Source organism: Stomoxys calcitrans, chromosome 1 (genome assembly GCF_963082655.1).
Source record: "Stomoxys calcitrans chromosome 1, idStoCalc2.1, whole genome shotgun sequence".
NCBI classification, from domain to species: domain Eukaryota; kingdom Metazoa; phylum Arthropoda; class Insecta; order Diptera; family Muscidae; genus Stomoxys; species Stomoxys calcitrans.
In genome coordinates, this window is record NC_081552.1 from 44,706,198 (window position 1) to 44,725,139 (window position 18,942).

The 18,942-nt window shown below is 39.9% G+C and overlaps 1 protein-coding gene and 2 long non-coding RNA genes across 3 annotated transcripts; 1 reads left to right on the forward strand and 2 right to left on the reverse strand.

Moving 5' to 3' along the window:
- Positions 1–287: 287 nt before the first annotated feature.
- On the forward strand, positions 288–5,123 carry LOC131995808 (uncharacterized). Its single transcript, XM_059364942.1, has 2 exons — positions 288–1,198; positions 3,546–5,123. Exon 2 carries the CDS (start codon positions 3,549–3,551, stop codon positions 5,121–5,123), a length of 1,575 nt encoding a protein of 524 aa, XP_059220925.1. The 5' UTR covers positions 288–1,198; positions 3,546–3,548.
- A 5,063-nt stretch (positions 5,124–10,186) lies between these two features.
- Positions 10,187–12,460, reverse strand: LOC131994021 (uncharacterized). The gene is made up of 3 exons (XR_009396377.1): positions 12,378–12,460; positions 10,603–10,691; positions 10,187–10,550 (listed from the first exon to the last, which is right to left on the reverse strand). It is a non-coding gene; the product is annotated as an uncharacterized LOC131994021 (long non-coding RNA).
- A 687-nt stretch (positions 12,461–13,147) lies between these two features.
- On the reverse strand, positions 13,148–15,042 carry LOC131994022 (uncharacterized). Its single transcript, XR_009396378.1, has 2 exons — positions 13,789–15,042; positions 13,148–13,521 (listed from the first exon to the last, which is right to left on the reverse strand). It is a non-coding gene; the product is annotated as an uncharacterized LOC131994022 (long non-coding RNA).
- Between the last annotated feature and the right edge of the window lie 3,900 nt (positions 15,043–18,942).

Consider the following 18,942-nt stretch of genomic DNA (forward strand, 5'->3'; position numbering starts at 1 on the left):
ACAAGTAAAAGCGTGCTAAGTTCGGCCGGGCCGAATCTTATATACCCTCCACCATGGATCGCATTTGTCGAGTTCTTTTCCCGGAATCTCTTCTTAGGCAAAAAAGGATATAAGAAAAGAGTTGCTCTGCTATTAAAACGATATCAAGATATGGTCCGGTTCGGACCACAATTAAATTATATGTTGGAGACCTGTGTAAAATTTCAGCCAATTCGTATAAGAATTGCGCCCATTGGGGCTCACGAAGTAAAATAGAGAAAGCGATTTATATGGGATCTGTATTGTCGCGTGCACCTTATTGTCCCCAAAAGCGACACCTAGCGGGCAATTGCCGAACAAAATCAGTTGCTTAGGCATGAACCCCGACCCCTGCCTGATTGACAGTAGGACAGTTGGTGTTGTGTTGTCATTTGGCCCATCAGAGGAAGTTCGGTCTGGGAAGAGCGCCATGATGAACAAAATGACAACATAGGCCACTGTCCTAGGAAAGGAAATCTTTCTTTTTGATTTGGACTGTGCAGCAAGCCGGAGGTGAGCCGAGAAGACAACTGGAAGTGAGCTTAACGAGCAAGAAAAAAAAAGAATTAAAAAAAAGTGCAGCCGCGGTCGTGTAGTGTTGGTGTTGTTGTGTTGCATTGCTACAAAGACTGCATAGCAAGTGGATGATGACACAAAACCGAACAATCCAAAGAGGGATGAAACCTCTAAAAGCCTAACATTGAAAAAGGCACTTTTATTTTAAATGATGAACAAGAAAATGATCTGAATTCTAAAAGAAAAAAAAACAGACCAAAGCAAAATCATTCGATTCCTTTATTGCAAAAAAAAAAAGAAAAGAGAAAAAAAAAACAAAAGCTTCTGATAGCTAAACAGAAAAAAAGAAACATCTTACAAACTGAATTAACAAACAACCTTAAAAATTACCTTAAAAACTATCCTTGAAACTACCTTAATACCTAGCTCTAAAGAGTGAAAAAAAAAAAAAGGAAACTGAATTAAAACCACTTATTGAAAAATAAATTTCCAACTAAAAAAAAGAAACTTAATTATAAACTTAATCAAAAAGAAAACAACTTAATCATTACGCTAAAGCTTAAACTAATTAAAAGTAAAACAAAAAAACGCTGCTCACCAACGGCTCATCTCTGCACCAGCGTGGGACTTCCTTCAAAAGCACTCGCAGACCGCAGTGCTCCAGGTGACGGCTTACAAAGACCCTTAACATAATACTTAAAACTAAACCTTCGGACGGACGGACGTACATATTACCTAAAAATAAAAGAAAAAAAAGGAAATTAGTTTTTTTTGAAAAGGCAGGCATTTTTTTCTAGGGTACTCATCTTTGATTATACCGTCAACCGTACTACATGGTATTTACCCTTCCCCAATAGATAGAGCTCTTTCTAGGCAGGTAGGAAGTCTCCATAGGGATCCTTGTTCCAAATTAGTACCTAGAAGAGGCCGTCCTTTCGGGCGTGGTAAAGGCCTAAAAAGAAGAAGAAAAGAAATCAGATATGAGATAAAAAAAATCTAATTCCAAATACCCCTTTTATTTTTATATAATACCCCTTTTACTTACCTTTAACCTTACACTATTCGGACGGACATAGACGGACAGACGGAGTAAGCTGCCATTGTGGGCACGGCCTAACTTGCTCAGCGGCAGAAGCCCCGAAGGAAGAGAAGAGATGCCATTAGATCTGTTCGAAGCTAGCATACCCACCTACATATGATTCTTTTATACTGTCTTTAAATTTATTTTTTTTTTTTTTTTTTTTTTTTTGCTAAGCTAATGTAGAAAAGTTGAGATAAGAAGTTAAAGCCATAATGTTTCGAGTTTTTCCTTTTTTTATTATGAATTTTGGATGATGCCTCTTGTTTTTGTTCTGAATTTTTCATGTGGTCATCATAAATTAACCATCTTTTATAAATAAAGAGACTACCTGGAATGTTTGTAACGTTTACGAAGAGACAATGAATTTTATTGAGATCATGTAGATCTTAGGGAGGAGGAGATAGGAAGGGGGTGATAAGATGAAGAGGTAGGTACGGGGCAACTGACTTGAAAGTTGCTATGGTGGAGCTCCGACTCCAGAGGGAGGGCATTATCCTCGCCAGAACACCAGGCGAGAAGGCTTCCAACAGGTAGGTGTGGTGCTTGCCCTTTTTATTTAGCCATATTAGATTAGTACGTTTCTTTTTCGGGTCAAACATACCTTTTTCTTTTACCTTATCAGTCTGGCATGTAAATTTTCTTTTGTTCCTGATACGTTTGATTCGCTTGCGCAAAGAACCACCCCATCCGGCGAGCACTAGCCGCGCATACGCCATCATGCCAGCAGGCGACAAGCGGTCATCGAAAACATTAAAACGATTATTGAACCAGGACAGGACAAAATGGCGCCCAACGTGGGGCCCGAAAAAGAAACATAGGTTTAGTTTAGCCATACGATTTGGATTTTAGGTCACGTAGAGTTAATCTCGAGAGTCCTCTGCGTTTGCCAATACGCTAAATTGTGCCATTAGGGAGGCAAACGAATTCGCATTTAGTCTAGGACCCAATCGGAAGTCGTTAGACAGATTAAGATTGGTAGCCATAGGTTAGATTAGAGTTAGTGTTTGTTACAATTGCAATAGTTTGAATTAATTAGAAATAGTAAGTGTTTGCTAGGAGAATTCCAGGCGAAACATCAGGAATTTTCGGTCCCGGCAAAGGTTCCAAGGAATTGGTCCGCGTAGCCGTCAACTCTCTTGGTATTTGAGCGGGAGGCTCCTAGCTAACATGCCTTTTGTTAGTCTGCCCTAATTTATAGTCTTAGTTTAGTTGGTAGCACACTAGGTAACTAATAGCTTAAATTTAGGGTTAGTTAGCAAAACCATCCATATAGATTTGTTAGCAATAGACCAAGAATAGCTTACCTAGGTCCGACCGAGGGGGTTGTTTGTGATCCTAGTCACCTGTCCCAGACTCCGGCTAGTGTCCACCAGTCATCGCTTCGGTCATGGTCTGCGTGAGATATTCCTTTCCATTAGTTTAGATTTCATCCGAAGCACCCACAAACCTGTAAGGAATCAAGAAAGTTTTAGTAAGGCTGGCATTTGTCAGTTTTATTGGAATATATACCCTACTTTTCATCTTATCGTCCCCTGAAAACCCTATCTCTAAATAGTTACACATTTCAAGGACGTTTTTATATCACGCTTTATACGATACGATTGAGTTCGATTTTAGCGCAATTACTTCTAGGATTAGGTTAATAGTTTGGGACCTGAATTTTGAATTTAGTTTACCGTCTGAATCTCAGGGAGAGAGTTAGGCGACGGGTTTATTATAAATTGGGTTTGAATTTAGTCATTTACATACGCTTGAATTTATTTACCATTTTATTTAGATTTGTTTTTGGAATTTTTATTTTTATTATTTTTTTTTATATGGAATTCTATACGCTTTGAATATACCTTGTTTTCACATTGTGTGCGACATATTTTATGGTGAGGGGGGTGTGTGTTAATTTACGCTTTCGTTTAATTTGCTACTTATATAGGCAATGGTATTGACCAGGCAAGGAAGTAGGCAACAGTCGGAGATGGAGAACGACGTTCCAGTTTCCACATCGGGAGCAGACACTCGTCCGATGGCAGAAAACACCGCTGTGACCGCTTCGACCGCAATCCATAGCAGCGCCGCTCTAACCACCACGACAACATCGTCTATAGCACCACATGTATCAAGTGACGTGTCATTTAATTCTGATGTCCTAAACAATACAGTGATTTCACCCGCCTTCGCTAGCCGGACAGCGCAAGGCATACGCAGAGACTTCCGAAGAGAGAACATGGAGTTCCAGATGGAACCAGGATATGGTGATGGCATACACGAAATGATCGCATCCGTTGGCGTAGCTCAAGCGCAGTTGATGAGGAGCGTGGAGGAAATAATGCAATTGGGGAGTGCATTAAACCAGCGAATGGATAGTGTAAGGCACAGTATTCCGCCCATAGCGGCACTTCAGCCTCCTCCGAGTATGCCTAGACCAGATGTTCACGTCAGAGCAGAGCACCAAGGTATGCCGCCACCACCAAGATTTGACCAAGCTAGGGAGTCCGGCCAGTGGCCAGGTTTCCGCAATCCACCACCTTTGACGGGGCCAGGAACAGCAAATAGGCCAGCACCCAACAACAATGCTTATATACATGAGCGCTTCAATCGCGATGTAACGCAACCACCGGAAGCTTTTTACTGGCAGTCTTCACAAAATACGCCTTATTCATATATACCATCCCCAGGTCCAAGAATGGATTTGCAGAAATGGGGAATAAAGTTTGACGGCAGCGGCAAAACGATGGATGCCGAAGACTTCGTGTTCCGAGTAGAATCAATGAGGCAGGATTATGTATATCCTTTCGAAGCGTTGGTTAAGAATTTTCCACAACTGCTAGATGGAACCGCTTTAGATTGGTACTGGCAGCAGCGAAGAATTGCGCCTTTCCAAAGCTGGGATGATCTGAAAAATGCCTTTTTGTGCCAATTTAGACGATTCGAGAGCGAATTTCAGATTCAAAAAAGAATTATGGACCGCCGTCAACAACCACAAGAATCGTTTGAAGATTTCTTCAATGCTGTTGTGAAACTTAGGAATCAGCAGAGATTTCCGTATTCTGAACGTGACCTAGTGGAGATAATGAAAGGCAATTTGAAATCTGCCTTGGCAGCTCTGATTTTTCCCATAAAACTCCGTGGCTTGAACCACTTCAGACAGGAAGTAAAGCGTGCAGAAAGCATGTTAGCTAACCAGCGGCAAGCCTACCAACAAAGGTCTTTTCAAGCTCCAAGAGTGCATGAGCTCTACTACGAAGAAGCAAATATGGAGACGGTGCATGAAGCGGTGAACCTAGAGGTGGACGCCTTGAAAGACACTACCAAATACACCTGCTGGAATTGTCGGAAGTCGGGTCACAGCTACATAGAGTGTCCTGTACCCATGGGTCGAGTTTTCTGCTTTCGATGTGGTAAAGAGGGAGTTGTTACACCAAAGTGTCCTAAGTGTCAGGGAAACTTGACACGGAGCGCGCCTCGTACTGCGGAAGCGCGTTCCACACAGACAGAGATCCCGCAGCAGTAAGAGAGGATTCTGAAGAAACACCTGACATTTCCAATACAACTCCAATTACAATTCTGGTTAATCCAGAAGCGAAAACCTTGAAGATAGAGAGCCAGGTTAGAGAGTTGAAACCCTTGCATGTGCGTGTGAAGGAATATGAAGAGGCTAGAGCAAGAATTTTTGGTCAGGTTTCTACAAAAGTTAAAAGAGCGCGAGAACGTTATAAGCGCAGGAAACAGATCCGTCACGCTATTGCTTCTGCGTCTTTGTATGAAGGTGACGATGCGAGGCTTTACACGAAAATTCGAATCCAGGGCGCTGATATAGAGGGTTTGCTTGATAGTGGTGCCACCGTTTGTTGCCTAGGTAAGGACTGCATTGAATTTACAAAGAGAGTTGGCATTGAAGTCCAGAATTTCTATTCTTTCATTAGCACTGCTGATGAGACCCCACACAGGATGGTTGGCAAATTTAGCGTTCCAATTACCTTCAATAACCGAACCCGGGAGATCACTTTCTACCTTGTACCCACTTTGAAGAAAGAACTATTCCTCGGAGTAGATTTCATGAAGGCCTTCGGCTTGTTCGCATCGGTGGAAAGCCTTACTACCAACAGTGTTAGCTTATGTGATGAAGCGGATGGTGGGGCTGATGATGACAAAAAGATGCATAGCCTATCTGATCTACAACGGCAACGTTTGGAGATGATAATGGCCAAATTCCCCTGCTATACCAAGAAGGGCTTGGGTAAAACAAAGTCTGAAGTCCACACCATCGATACCGGCGACGCAGTACCTGTGAAGAGTAAGCATTACCCAGTTTCACCGGCAGTGCAAAAGTTGATGTACGCGGAGCTGGATAGGATGTTGGCCATGGGAGTCATTGAGCCTAGTGAAAGCGCATGGAGTCACCCGGTAACTCTTGTCCGCAAGGGGGAGAAGAACCGGCTATGCTTGGACGCACGGAAGCTCAATGCCCTGACGACCAAAGACGCTTATCCGCTCCCGCACATTGAAGGGTTGCTGAGCCGGCTGGGTGATACATACTACATCTCGAGTGTCGACTTGAAGGACGCATTCTGGCAGATACCATTGGATCATTCAAGTAGAGAAAAGACAGCGTTCACCGTGCCGGGGAGACCACTTTACCATTTCACGGTAATGCCTTTTGGGTTGTGCAACGCAGCTCAAAGGTTGTGCCGTTTAATGGATAAAGTGATCCCTTCAGCAATACGTGATCGTGTATTTGTCTACTTGGATGATCTGCTGATTGTTTCGCCAGACTTCGACACCCACATGGTACTGCTCGAGCGCGTAGCAAAGTTATTAGACGAAGCCGGGTTGACAATTAACGTGGCTAAGTCTAAATTTTGCTTTAAGGAGCTTCGTTACCTAGGCTACATTGTTGGTGGAGGAGAGCTCAAACCGGATCCAAGCAAGGTGGATACCATAACTCGGTTCAGTTATCCGAAGACGGCCAAACAGGTCCGTAGCTTTATGGGCGCAACGGGTTGGTATAGACGATTTATACCCAATTATGCCACCATTGCGGCACCAATTTTCGACACTTTAAAGAAGTGCAAACATTTCGTTTTTACCGATGAGGCTAAGTCAGCGTTTGATAATTTGAAAAATGCCCTTGTCACAAGTCCTATTTTGACACATCCCAATTTTGAGAAACATTTCTTTGTACAGTGTGATGCCTCCGACCTTGGAATTGGAGCTGTCCTTTTTCAGAAGGACGAAGAAGGCGCAGAGCATCCAATAGCGTACTTCTCCCAGAAGTTGACGTCTGCTCAGCGGAATTATTCCGTAACGGAAAGAGAATGCTTGGCCGTGGTAATGGCGGTGAAGAAGTTTCGCCCCTATCTCGAATTAATGCCTTTCACCATTATCACGGACCATAGTAGTTTGAAGTGGCTAATGTCGCATAAGGACCTTAGCGGACGCTTAGCTAGGTGGAGTCTGCATCTCCAGTCGTTTTCTTTTAAGGTGGAGCACCGGCAGGGTTCCCAAAATGTAGTGCCAGATACCCTGTCCAGATATGGCATGGAGGAGTTGTCGACTGATCTCGAATCTCTGATAGATTTGTCCGCGGAGGTTTTTAAGTCGGATGATTATAGTGAACTCATTTCCACTGTGTTGAAGAATGCTGACAGTTTGCCAGATATTAAAGTTGTAGACGGGTATGTCTACAAAAGGACCCAGCACTACGATGGCGTGCCTATTCACGAAGATTTTTCGTGGAAGCTATGGGTTCCCCAGGAATTGACCGCCGGTATCATTGAGAAATCTCACTGTCCGCCGCAAGCTTCACATGGCGGCTTTCACAAAACTTTGAGAAGGATAAGGGGGTATTTCTATTGGCCCAACATGACCACACAGGTTAGGGAGTTTGTGCAAGGTTGCGAAATGTGTAAGTCTACAAAACCGGCAAATACTACTCTTCGTCCTCCTATGGGAAAAGAGGCCATAGTTGAGAGACCCTTTCAACGAATATATATAGATTTCTTAGGCCCATACCCTCGCTCGAAGAATGGGAACTCTTTTATTTTTATCGTGTTGGACCATCTAAGCAAATACGTTTTGTTGAAGGCAATGACAAAGGCGAGCTCTAAGAATGTGATAAAGTTCCTGGTTTCTGAGGTCTTCCATAAATTTGGTACGCCCGAGACAATTGTGTCCGATAACGGGCAGCAGTTCGTTAGTAAGGAATTTCAGGAGTTGATGAGGAATTTCGGAATTAACCACCTTAGAACGGCTACGCACTCTCCCCAAGCGAATGCTTCGGAGAGAGTTAATCAGTCCATCTTGGCGGCTATACGGTCGTATTTGAAAGAGAGCCATCAGGATTGGGATAAATATCTGTCCGAAATAGAATGCTCATTGCGTTCCTCTATACATTCGTCCATCGGGGTTACACCTTATTTCGCACTATTTGGAATGAATATGATCAGTCATGGTAGCGTCTACGCCCTAGCCAGGAAGTTGCAGCTCCTGAATGACCCTGAGAGTGAGATAATTCCAAAATCGACTAAACTGGAGATTATACGTAAAGGTATCAAGGAGAGCCTTCATAAAGCCTATTTGGGCAATGAAAAGAAATACAATATGCGCAGTAGAATTGTCAAGTTCATACCAGGACAGGAAGTATACCGTAGAAGCTTCCAACAAAGTGATTTCAAGAATCAGTTTAACGCGAAATTCGGTTTGAAGTTTCACAAATGCCGGATAGTAAGACCGGTTGGTAACTGTCTCTATGAGGTCGAAGATTTAAAAGGCAAGCCTCTGGGTGTTTATCACATGAAGGACTTGAAGCAATGAGATATCTGTGATAACTCCGTTCAGTGTATGATATTTTCTTTATTTTTGTCTCTGGGATTGAACCAGACGACTTCTAATGAGGAGTCAATTTTTTCGGCGGCGATTGAGGAGGAGATATAGTTTCGACTATTGTATCATTGATACGGTGTCGTTTTGGCAGCTAGAATATGGCTGGAAATTTTTATTCTTTCACAGTACGTGGAGTTTCTTTTGCAACAGTGGTTTGAATCGAAAGGCTTCAAACTCTGTTTTTTTTTCGGTGGCGTTTAGAGGGAAGTGGAAAGTACCAGCTCTTTGGTGAGGTCCATAGGATCTTTGCAGTTCGAGTGCAATTGGTTTTTTACTTTATGGGTCAGACGATTCCAGACCCAGATTTTTCGGTGGTGATAGAGAGGAGATACTATATACTCAGATAGTACAGGCAAGACGATCGGTGTATTTTCTTTACAAAGGCCTGAAGACCGTACCAGTTTTGGCTATAGGCCTCAGGGCACGACAAACTACTACGGCAACAACCACAACCTGAGCTGTGGTATTTCACTTAATAGTTGTTTCTTATTGGTTTTTGTTCGAACTCCCCCCAGGGTGGAAAGAAATATTGTCCTAGTTCCTACGCTATACCTGCTGTATACAGGGATGAGACACTTACCGTTTTTGCTGTCTGGGTAGGCTATTCCTTTTTTGATGAGTAACAGAGGATGATGGCATTTGTTGGTGAATGGACTGTCCAAATGCTTTGGAGTTAGCCTGTAATTAGGAAGAGGAAATGCATTAATGGTTGCAAATAGAAGTAGGTGTGGATATATTTAATACCTTACTTTAGGTGAACTTACAGTCGTCTAAGGTCTGATGCTGAAAATATAAGAGACAATGCAAATAGGATATGGTTTGTTTGGTTAGTGGTGAGATATAGAGCTTTACACAGGCGTTTGAATTGCTTATACACAAATGCAAGAGATGTCGGTATGGTGGTTTTTAATGGTGTTATATTTCTATTGCATTACCACCAGATACAAAGGGCCCAGGCCAGCTGGGACGTCTTCCCTCCACATGTAGCTTACAGACCAAAAGGTCGGCGATGAACCATCTACACCAGGCATCGGAGATGAGCGCTAGAGTTCTCGTAACCAGAGTACCGCTAAAGCTTTCCTCAAGTGGGGATTCCAACGTGAGCTAACGTTTCCGGGCGGCCAACTTGTGACATGTCATAGCCCTCCGGAGCCTACCCCCTGTGCCCCACTGAAACTATGACATTAGGCTGCACATCGTAGTAAGGGAGAAAGACGGTGAGGACTATGAGCTGCCAGAGAACAATTACAGCGGTTGGAGTCCCAGTGTGAGGAAAAGCACGAGGCAAATTCACTCAGGTGAATGGACCGAAACCACAGTATCCGGTGACGGTGACTCTAGTACTCAGCCCCAGGCTAGTGGTCAGGAGCACCACGAATGTCTTTGGACGTGTGAACGGTCTGGAGAGGAAGATGGCCTACCTGGATCGATTGGCACGTGCATGCACATTGATGAGCCAGTGTCCCGTGGCTTTCTTGGTCGACATCCTTAGACACGATGGGACAATATGGTGTCATCAACACATTAGGGTTAGCACTCTATTCTGCTAGCGAACTAGCCGCTAACTTTCTAATTGTTCCGCGAGCGGAATTTGACTGTAATCAAATAGTTTTGTTTCCATACCAAAACACCTTTTTTTTATTATCTGCACTTATTATTTTTCTATTTAATTTATTTTGCACAACTGAATAATGCAAACGAGTCATTAAGACCGATGAGGCATAGAAGAATGATGCCGGCAAAGTTTTCAAGTGTTGCTGCTTTAGCTTTTTTTTCGCCACTTTCCGCACCATAAACCGAGTACTACTTTTCGGCCAGTTTTCAGTTTACACTTGGTCGATGTTTTTTTATATGGAGCTTGACAGCTTTCCGCTCGAAAAGCTGAGCAGAATACTCAGCGGTACACGGTGCTGCTCGTGTGAGCTTTGCCCTTTATTACAGCTCTTTTTCTATTTCGCTTACATTTCTCAAGTACGCCACACAAACCAGAATCGGAAGAGGAAATGCACTTACCTTGTTGGTCATAAATGGCTGGCGGGAGATTTGTTGTTGGTACCTGGAAAGACAGGAGGTTATTTCTTTGGAGGACAATACCTTTTTTTACCTACCTCACACACTCTCCATCCATGGAAGTTCCCCTCTTTTGGTGGCACCAGTTAGGTGTATCAATCCACTTGGATTTCGTCTCCCATGGAATCTGAAAAGATAGAAAACGAGATTGGGAAATTACATTGTTTGGAATGAAAGGTACGAAGATCAATAAATGTTATATCAGGGTGGATTTTCGAGCCGGTTGGGTTTTTTTATACGATTGTAGTTGATTATATACGCGAGAAGGAAAGAGGAAAAGAAAAGATTTTGTGAGATTTCCCACTTCATTTTAATTTTATTCTACAGTGGGATTCTACACGTAAATTTTTTCACTTGAACTTTGCAATTTTGAATTTTTGTTTTTCTCTTTGATGTTATTCAATTTAGCGTTTTTCTATAGTTTGCGTTTCATAATTTTTCAGATTTTTGTTTTTATTTTTCTTGGAATTTTGCAATTTTTTTAATCGACTTGCGTTCATTTAATTTTTAAAGTGTGAATTATTTTGATTTATTTTTGGGTTTTTATGTAGAGAGAGTGTTTTGGATTTTTATTTTTTCCGTTTTTAGTGTTTTGGTTATACTTTATTTTTGGGGTTTTTATTAGTTTTTTCTTGCCAATTTTCTTTTTAGAACTTCATAATTCTTTTATTTTTTTTCTTTTGCACAATTCTCCAATAACTTTAATTTTTTACATTATTTTCACTTTAACTTTCTAACAACACTTTCACTTTTCAGTTCACTGAACTTTAAATTAATTCACAATAGCACACCTTTTCACATTTCGTTTTGTTTGGTTTGGTCTTTTGGATCACCAGGAAGAAGACGATTTTTTTTTTTTTTTTTTTTTTTTATTTTGTCAACTTCTTTTATATGCACTTGGTTCTTCATTTACCTTCAAACTCATGAACACGCAGATAATTGGGCAAATCAATTTTTTTTTGCTTCTGTCTTCACATCACTTTTCATAAAGTACTGTTTTTCTTTGGACACAGAGTTTGGTTTGAGTACCCCCACCTCCATTCATAGCGTGAGTGGGTAGGAGTACCGCAATAACATACTATTACACTACGCACACTTGTTGACACATAGCTACAGCCGCCTACTCACGTGATAGTAACCGGTCTCCATCAAATGGTTTCTACATTTTGGAACTTTGATTTTTTTCACACACCATTACAGAACATATAAGTATGTATGTATATATATGGTGATACATATATGACACGTTTTTTTTGAACCATCATATCGTTGGTTAAATTTTAAGCTGTCTGCATGTACAGTGTTCGCAAGTCATGTTGCGGAATATATATATATTTTTTTTTTATGGCTATCATTATCCCAAATGGGGTTCACACATACACACAATATGTTTTTTAATTTTAATCACGCATGTGTTACATTTTTAGGCATTTATTCATATGCCAGAATAATTGAGTGGTCGAAGGCTGTGTTTTTGTGACCGGTTATATGGTACCGGCATTTATTTCAATCGCACGGGAAGACCTTTAATATATTTTTGTATTAATTCAACATGCGTGCTAACCAACAGATTCAATTTTTATCACATAAATATATTTTTTGTTTTTTTTGCACGCTTTAGAATGGCGATGTTTTTTTTCATTCATTTAATGAATCTTCATTTATGCACACACACACACACACACACGCACGTAATTCTTTTGCGAATGGTTTTTTGTCACGGAATTTTCGCGAGATCACTTTAAAAATCACACGGATCGCGGGAACGACACATACACATAATTTTTAATAGATTTGTTTTTTTTATACTTACCAATTAATAAATTTTCAGCATCATGGCCGGTCCGCAATGCTGCTTCTTTTCTTTAATTAACTATGAATGACAGTGTCGGTTCGTTGATTTGAACGGCGTTAAAGCGCACATATGAGGTGCCGAGCCTATTTCAGTGATGAAACATGTACGGCTGTCATTTATAATTACCATCCAATTTATCGTTCTTAAGGGACGTACACATTATGAGATGCGTTATTTTGGCAGGAAGGAAAAAAAAGGAGTATGATTAAATCCATTATTAATTTGGGTTTTACATCCCGTGGAAGTTAAGATAATAAATCGCAAGTCAGTTTGTACACCCTTCGCCAGATAGCGAGGGTCTTATATATAATTCAGATGAACGATATGTCGTGCAGATATGCTATTCTCAATGGTATAATAATGTTAGGTAGTGCTCGAATAATGTAGGGATTGCAGTGCAGATAAATTTTAGGAATTGCCGCTCGGATTTTTTTCGATTATGGAACTAAAGATGTCCGAGGAATTTGCACCTTTTTCCCTCCCATCCTTTGACAGTGATGTTCGAAGGATGGTTGGGTTTGTCGCGTGCACCTTATTGTCCCCAAAAGCGACACCTAGCGGGCAATTGCCGAACAAAATCAGTTGCTTAGGCATGAACCCCGACCCCTGCCTGATTGACAGTAGGACAGTTGGTGTTGTGTTGTCATTTGGCCCATCAGAGGAAGTTCGGTCTGGGAAGAGCGCCATGATGAACAAAATGACAACATAGGCCACTGTCCTAGGAAAGGAAATCTTTCTTTTTGATTTGGACTGTGCAGCAAGCCGGAGGTGAGCCGAGAAGACAACTGGAAGTGAGCTTAACGAGCAAGAAAAAAAAAGAATTAAAAAAAAGTGCAGCCGCGGTCGTGTAGTGTTGGTGTTGTTGTGTTGCATTGCTACAAAGACTGCATAGCAAGTGGATGATGACACAAAACCGAACAATCCAAAGAGGGATGAAACCTCTAAAAGCCTAACATTGAAAAAGGCACTTTTATTTTAAATGATGAACAAGAAAATGATCTGAATTCTAAAAGAAAAAAAAACAGACCAAAGCAAAATCATTCGATTCCTTTATTGCAAAAAAAAAAAGAAAAGAGAAAAAAAAAACAAAAGCTTCTGATAGCTAAACAGAAAAAAAGAAACATCTTACAAACTGAATTAACAAACAACCTTAAAAATTACCTTAAAAACTATCCTTGAAACTACCTTAATACCTAGCTCTAAAGAGTGAAAAAAAAAAAAAGGAAACTGAATTAAAACCACTTATTGAAAAATAAATTTCCAACTAAAAAAAAGAAACTTAATTATAAACTTAATCAAAAAGAAAACAACTTAATCATTACGCTAAAGCTTAAACTAATTAAAAGTAAAACAAAAAAACGCTGCTCACCAACGGCTCATCTCTGCACCAGCGTGGGACTTCCTTCAAAAGCACTCGCAGACCGCAGTGCTCCAGGTGACGGCTTACAAAGACCCTTAACATAATACTTAAAACTAAACCTTCGGACGGACGGACGTACATATTACCTAAAAATAAAAGAAAAAAAAGGAAATTAGTTTTTTTTGAAAAGGCAGGCATTTTTTTCTAGGGTACTCATCTTTGATTATACCGTCAACCGTACTACATGGTATTTACCCTTCCCCAATAGATAGAGCTCTTTCTAGGCAGGTAGGAAGTCTCCATAGGGATCCTTGTTCCAAATTAGTACCTAGAAGAGGCCGTCCTTTCGGGCGTGGTAAAGGCCTAAAAAGAAGAAGAAAAGAAATCAGATATGAGATAAAAAAAATCTAATTCCAAATACCCCTTTTATTTTTATATAATACCCCTTTTACTTACCTTTAACCTTACACTATTCGGACGGACATAGACGGACAGACGGAGTAAGCTGCCATTGTGGGCACGGCCTAACTTGCTCAGCGGCAGAAGCCCCGAAGGAAGAGAAGAGATGCCATTAGATCTGTTCGAAGCTAGCATACCCACCTACATATGATTCTTTTATACTGTCTTTAAATTTATTTTTTTTTTTTTTTTTTTTTTTTTGCTAAGCTAATGTAGAAAAGTTGAGATAAGAAGTTAAAGCCATAATGTTTCGAGTTTTTCCTTTTTTTATTATGAATTTTGGATGATGCCTCTTGTTTTTGTTCTGAATTTTTCATGTGGTCATCATAAATTAACCATCTTTTATAAATAAAGAGACTACCTGGAATGTTTGTAACGTTTACGAAGAGACAATGAATTTTATTGAGATCATGTAGATCTTAGGGAGGAGGAGATAGGAAGGGGGTGATAAGATGAAGAGGTAGGTACGGGGCAACTGACTTGAAAGTTGCTATGGTGGAGCTCCGACTCCAGAGGGAGGGCATTATCCTCGCCAGAACACCAGGCGAGAAGGCTTCCAACAGGTAGGTGTGGTGCTTGCCCTTTTTATTTAGCCATATTAGATTAGTACGTTTCTTTTTCGGGTCAAACATACCTTTTTCTTTTACCTTATCAGTCTGGCATGTAAATTTTCTTTTGTTCCTGATACGTTTGATTCGCTTGCGCAAAGAACCACCCCATCCGGCGAGCACTAGCCGCGCATACGCCATCATGCCAGCAGGCGACAAGCGGTCATCGAAAACATTAAAACGATTATTGAACCAGGACAGGACAGTATCGGGCTATAGACCGATTCAGACCATAATAAACACGTTTGTTGATGGTCATGAGAGGATCCGTCGTACAAAATTTCAGGCATATCGTATAATAATTGCGACCTCTAGGGGTCAAGAAGTCAAGATCCCAGATCGGTTTATATGGCAGCTATATCAGGTTATGAACCGATTTGAACCTTATTTGACACAGTTGTTGAAAGTAAAAATAAAATACGTCATGCAAAAATTCAGCCAAATCGGATAGGAATTGCGCCCTCTAGAAGCTCAAGAAGTCAAATCCCAAGATCTGTTTATATGACAGCTATATCAGGCTATAGACCGATTTAAACCATACTTGGCACAGTTATTGGATATCATAACGAAATATTTCGTGCAAAATTTCATTTCAATCGGATAAGAATTGCGCACTCTAGAGGCTCAAGAAGTCAAGACCCAAGATCGGTTGATATGGCAGCTATATCAGGTTATGAACCGATTTGAACCATACTTGGCACAGTTGTTGGATATAATAACAAAACACGTCGTGCAAAATTTCATTTCAATCGGATAAGAATTGCGCACTCTAGAGGCTCAAGAAGTCAAGACCCAAGATCGGTTTATATGGCAGCTATATCAGGTTATGGACCGATTTAAACTATGCTTGGCACAGTTGTTGGATATCATAACAAAACACGTCGTGCAAAATTTCATTCCAATCGGATAAGAATTGCGCACTCTAGAGGCTCAAGAAGTCAAGACCCAAGATCGGTTTATATGGCAGCTATATCAGGTTATGGACCGACTTGAACCATACTTGGCACAGTTGTTGGATATAATAACAAAACACGTCGTGCAAAATTTCATTCTGATCGGATAAGAATTGCGCACTCTAGAGGCTCAAGAAGTCAAGACCCAAGATCGGTTTGTATGGCAGCTATATCAGGTTATGGACCGATTTAAACTATACTTGGCACAGTTGTTGGATATCATAACAAAACACGTCGTGCAAAATTTCTTTCCAATCGGATAAAAATTGCGCACTCTAGAGGCTCAAGAAGTCAAGACCCAAGATCGGTTTATATGGCAGCTATATCAAAACATGGACCCATTTACAATACCAACCGACCTACACTAATAAGAAGTATTTGTGCAAAATTTCAAGCGGCTAGCTTTACTCCTTCGGAAGTTAGCGTGCTTTCGACAGACAGACGGACGTACGGACGGACGGACAGACGGACGGACATGGCTAGATCGACATAAAATTTCACGACGATCAAGAATATATATACTTTATGGGGTCTCAGACGAATATTTCGAGTAGTTACAAACAGAATGACGAAATTAGTATACCCCCCATCTTATGGTGGAGGGTATAAAAAAATGCCTACGAACAATTGATACTGATAGCACTTTTCCTAAATATTGGGTTGCCCAAAAAGTAATTGCGGATTTTTAAAAGAAAGTAAATGCATTTTTAATAAATCTTAGAATGAACTTTAATCAAATACACTTTTTTTCCAAAGCAAGCCTAAAGTAACAGCTGATAACTGACAGAAGAAAGAATGCAATTACAGAGTCACAAGCTGTGAAATAATTTGTCAACGCCGACTATATGAAAAATCCGCAATTACTTTTTGGGCAACCCAATAATTGTGTACATTTTATTTAGATTTGTGATGTTTCTAAATTAATAAAAGAATTTAAGGCTATGAGAAGAATTATTTAGTAGAGTTGCCAGAGATGGAGAGAGAAAAAAGTGATAACGATTTCTTTTCACGAAGAATTAGAGAATAACATAATTGTTAGTGCAAACGATTTTTTTTGTCGACATTTTTAACTAAACGATGTTCGTTATAAGTTGCAGAATTGCGGTACATGGACTAGTAAGGTTTTCGACATAAGCAAGGCAAATTTTGGAGCAAAGCTTCATGTTGTTTCATGTTTCATGCTTGTTGTGAATAGATACGCAGGTCTAATTCAATTTTCGAGCGGCGATTACTAGCCGCTTACACAAACATCATGGTACAATTAGGAGGTAGTGTCATTAACACAACAACAAGAATCTACCCCCAACGAAACTACCTCGATTGGCAAATTCAAACGTCAAAGTGTGTTTAGAAATAACCTTTGTTTTACAATTTATCTTCATCAAATATGTTTTAAAGTTTATTTTCGTCATTATAAAACCATGTTTCCACTAGAGCCCAAATCCACTTGATTTGAGAAAATCTCCAAAACCCGTTTCAACTACGTTTTATGCGATTTTTCTTTGTCAACATTGACGTTTTTCACAGCGCTTCTATTGTGATTAGCATTTTTATTGTGTTCAGCATATACATTGCGGTCAGCGATTAAGTTTGTGAAACGATTTTATTGAATTACTACTACATTCTATAATATCAATAAGAAATTGTCAGATGTTAAGAAAAAGTGCGGCCCAAAAATCTCAATTATAACCGGTATTGAATGCAAACGCATTGTTGCATTTGAATTCGGAAGGAGATTTGCTGGAAATCTCCTCAAATAAGTAGATTTGCTCACATTGAAAATGTTTGGGAAACTTGTTGCAAAACACGAGATTTGTAAAATCTCGTCGCAAGTCTAGATTTGCTCCAAGTGGAAACATGGTTTAACACTGTGTTGTTGCTTATAAGTGGAATATCGAATCAAAGAAAACATCTTTTTAAAATCTTAGAAGAAAATCACAGCTGTGTTAACAAGCATTTCACATTTAGTAGTTGCAAAATCAAAACAAAAATTAAAAAAACTTTTACTCAGCTGTTCTCATGATCTCGCCTTATAAGGGCATCCTGCACACACATATTTATCTATTTTATGATTTTGTTACAAATGTTATATTTTGACATTGCCATTTGAAAATTGGTGATAAATGAGATATTGATAAACAATTGGTGATAAACAATTGTATTTAAGCAAGTCATGGGTGGTTTTCAATGAATTTTAATTATTTAAAATTGCTTGGCTTGTTTTTGCTCTGGCAGAAATGTCAAAATTAGCATAGTAAAAAAATTACCGTTTGGCACAGGAAAATGTAAATTATTTATCACCAGTGTAAAAAAACACCCATAGGAGATTGCTACCGATTGGCACAGCTCCTGTTTGTTTTATTGATTTCTGATTATTTCAGTGCTGCCAACGTTTAAGTATAAAGCATTTAGCGGGAAGAGCGTTTTATTTATCCATAAGCTGGAGAATCCGCTTGACCGGTAAATAAAAAACAACAAAAGTGTACACAGTGATTCAGGGAAAGTGTTTTCAATGCCAATTTCTTCGTACAAAACTTTTGCGGACATTGTTTTTCATATTACGAAAAGCACGCTACCACGCTTAAGCCCAAAACAGAATGAGGGCGTTTAGTTTTGTTTTTGAGTGTTGTGCTGAAAAATGCAACTCTGAAAACAAATCCCACAAAAGCAACGCTCAAAAGTTAAACAATTTTTAATTTTATTATAAATTATTAAAAAAGGTGACGAAGAAAATGCAAAAAGATTCCATAGAAGTGGTACTGAGATCTATAAGCAAAATATTAGCAACATGTCGCTGCGCCAATACAAATTTCGCTTCAATTAATTGCCAATGTAATTAAATACTCACGGAATGGGCACCAATCAAATCTGTTTCAATGGTGTTGTATTTGTTGAGTGTTGTTGTTTGACTTTTATTTGTGTTCTGGCAAAGAATAGAGTCCTTCGGATTTCGCAATAGTTTAATAGGCTTAAGAATGAAACAAAAGAAAACGTTTTGATGGGCCAAATTGTCTACCCTCCCCAATTGACGTAACTTTAAACGACCTTTGTTTGAGTGAGTGAAAATCTATTGTCTGTGGCGAAAACTTCTGATTTTAATGATGCCGATTATCGTTTAAAGTGGCCACTGAATACCAAATTCG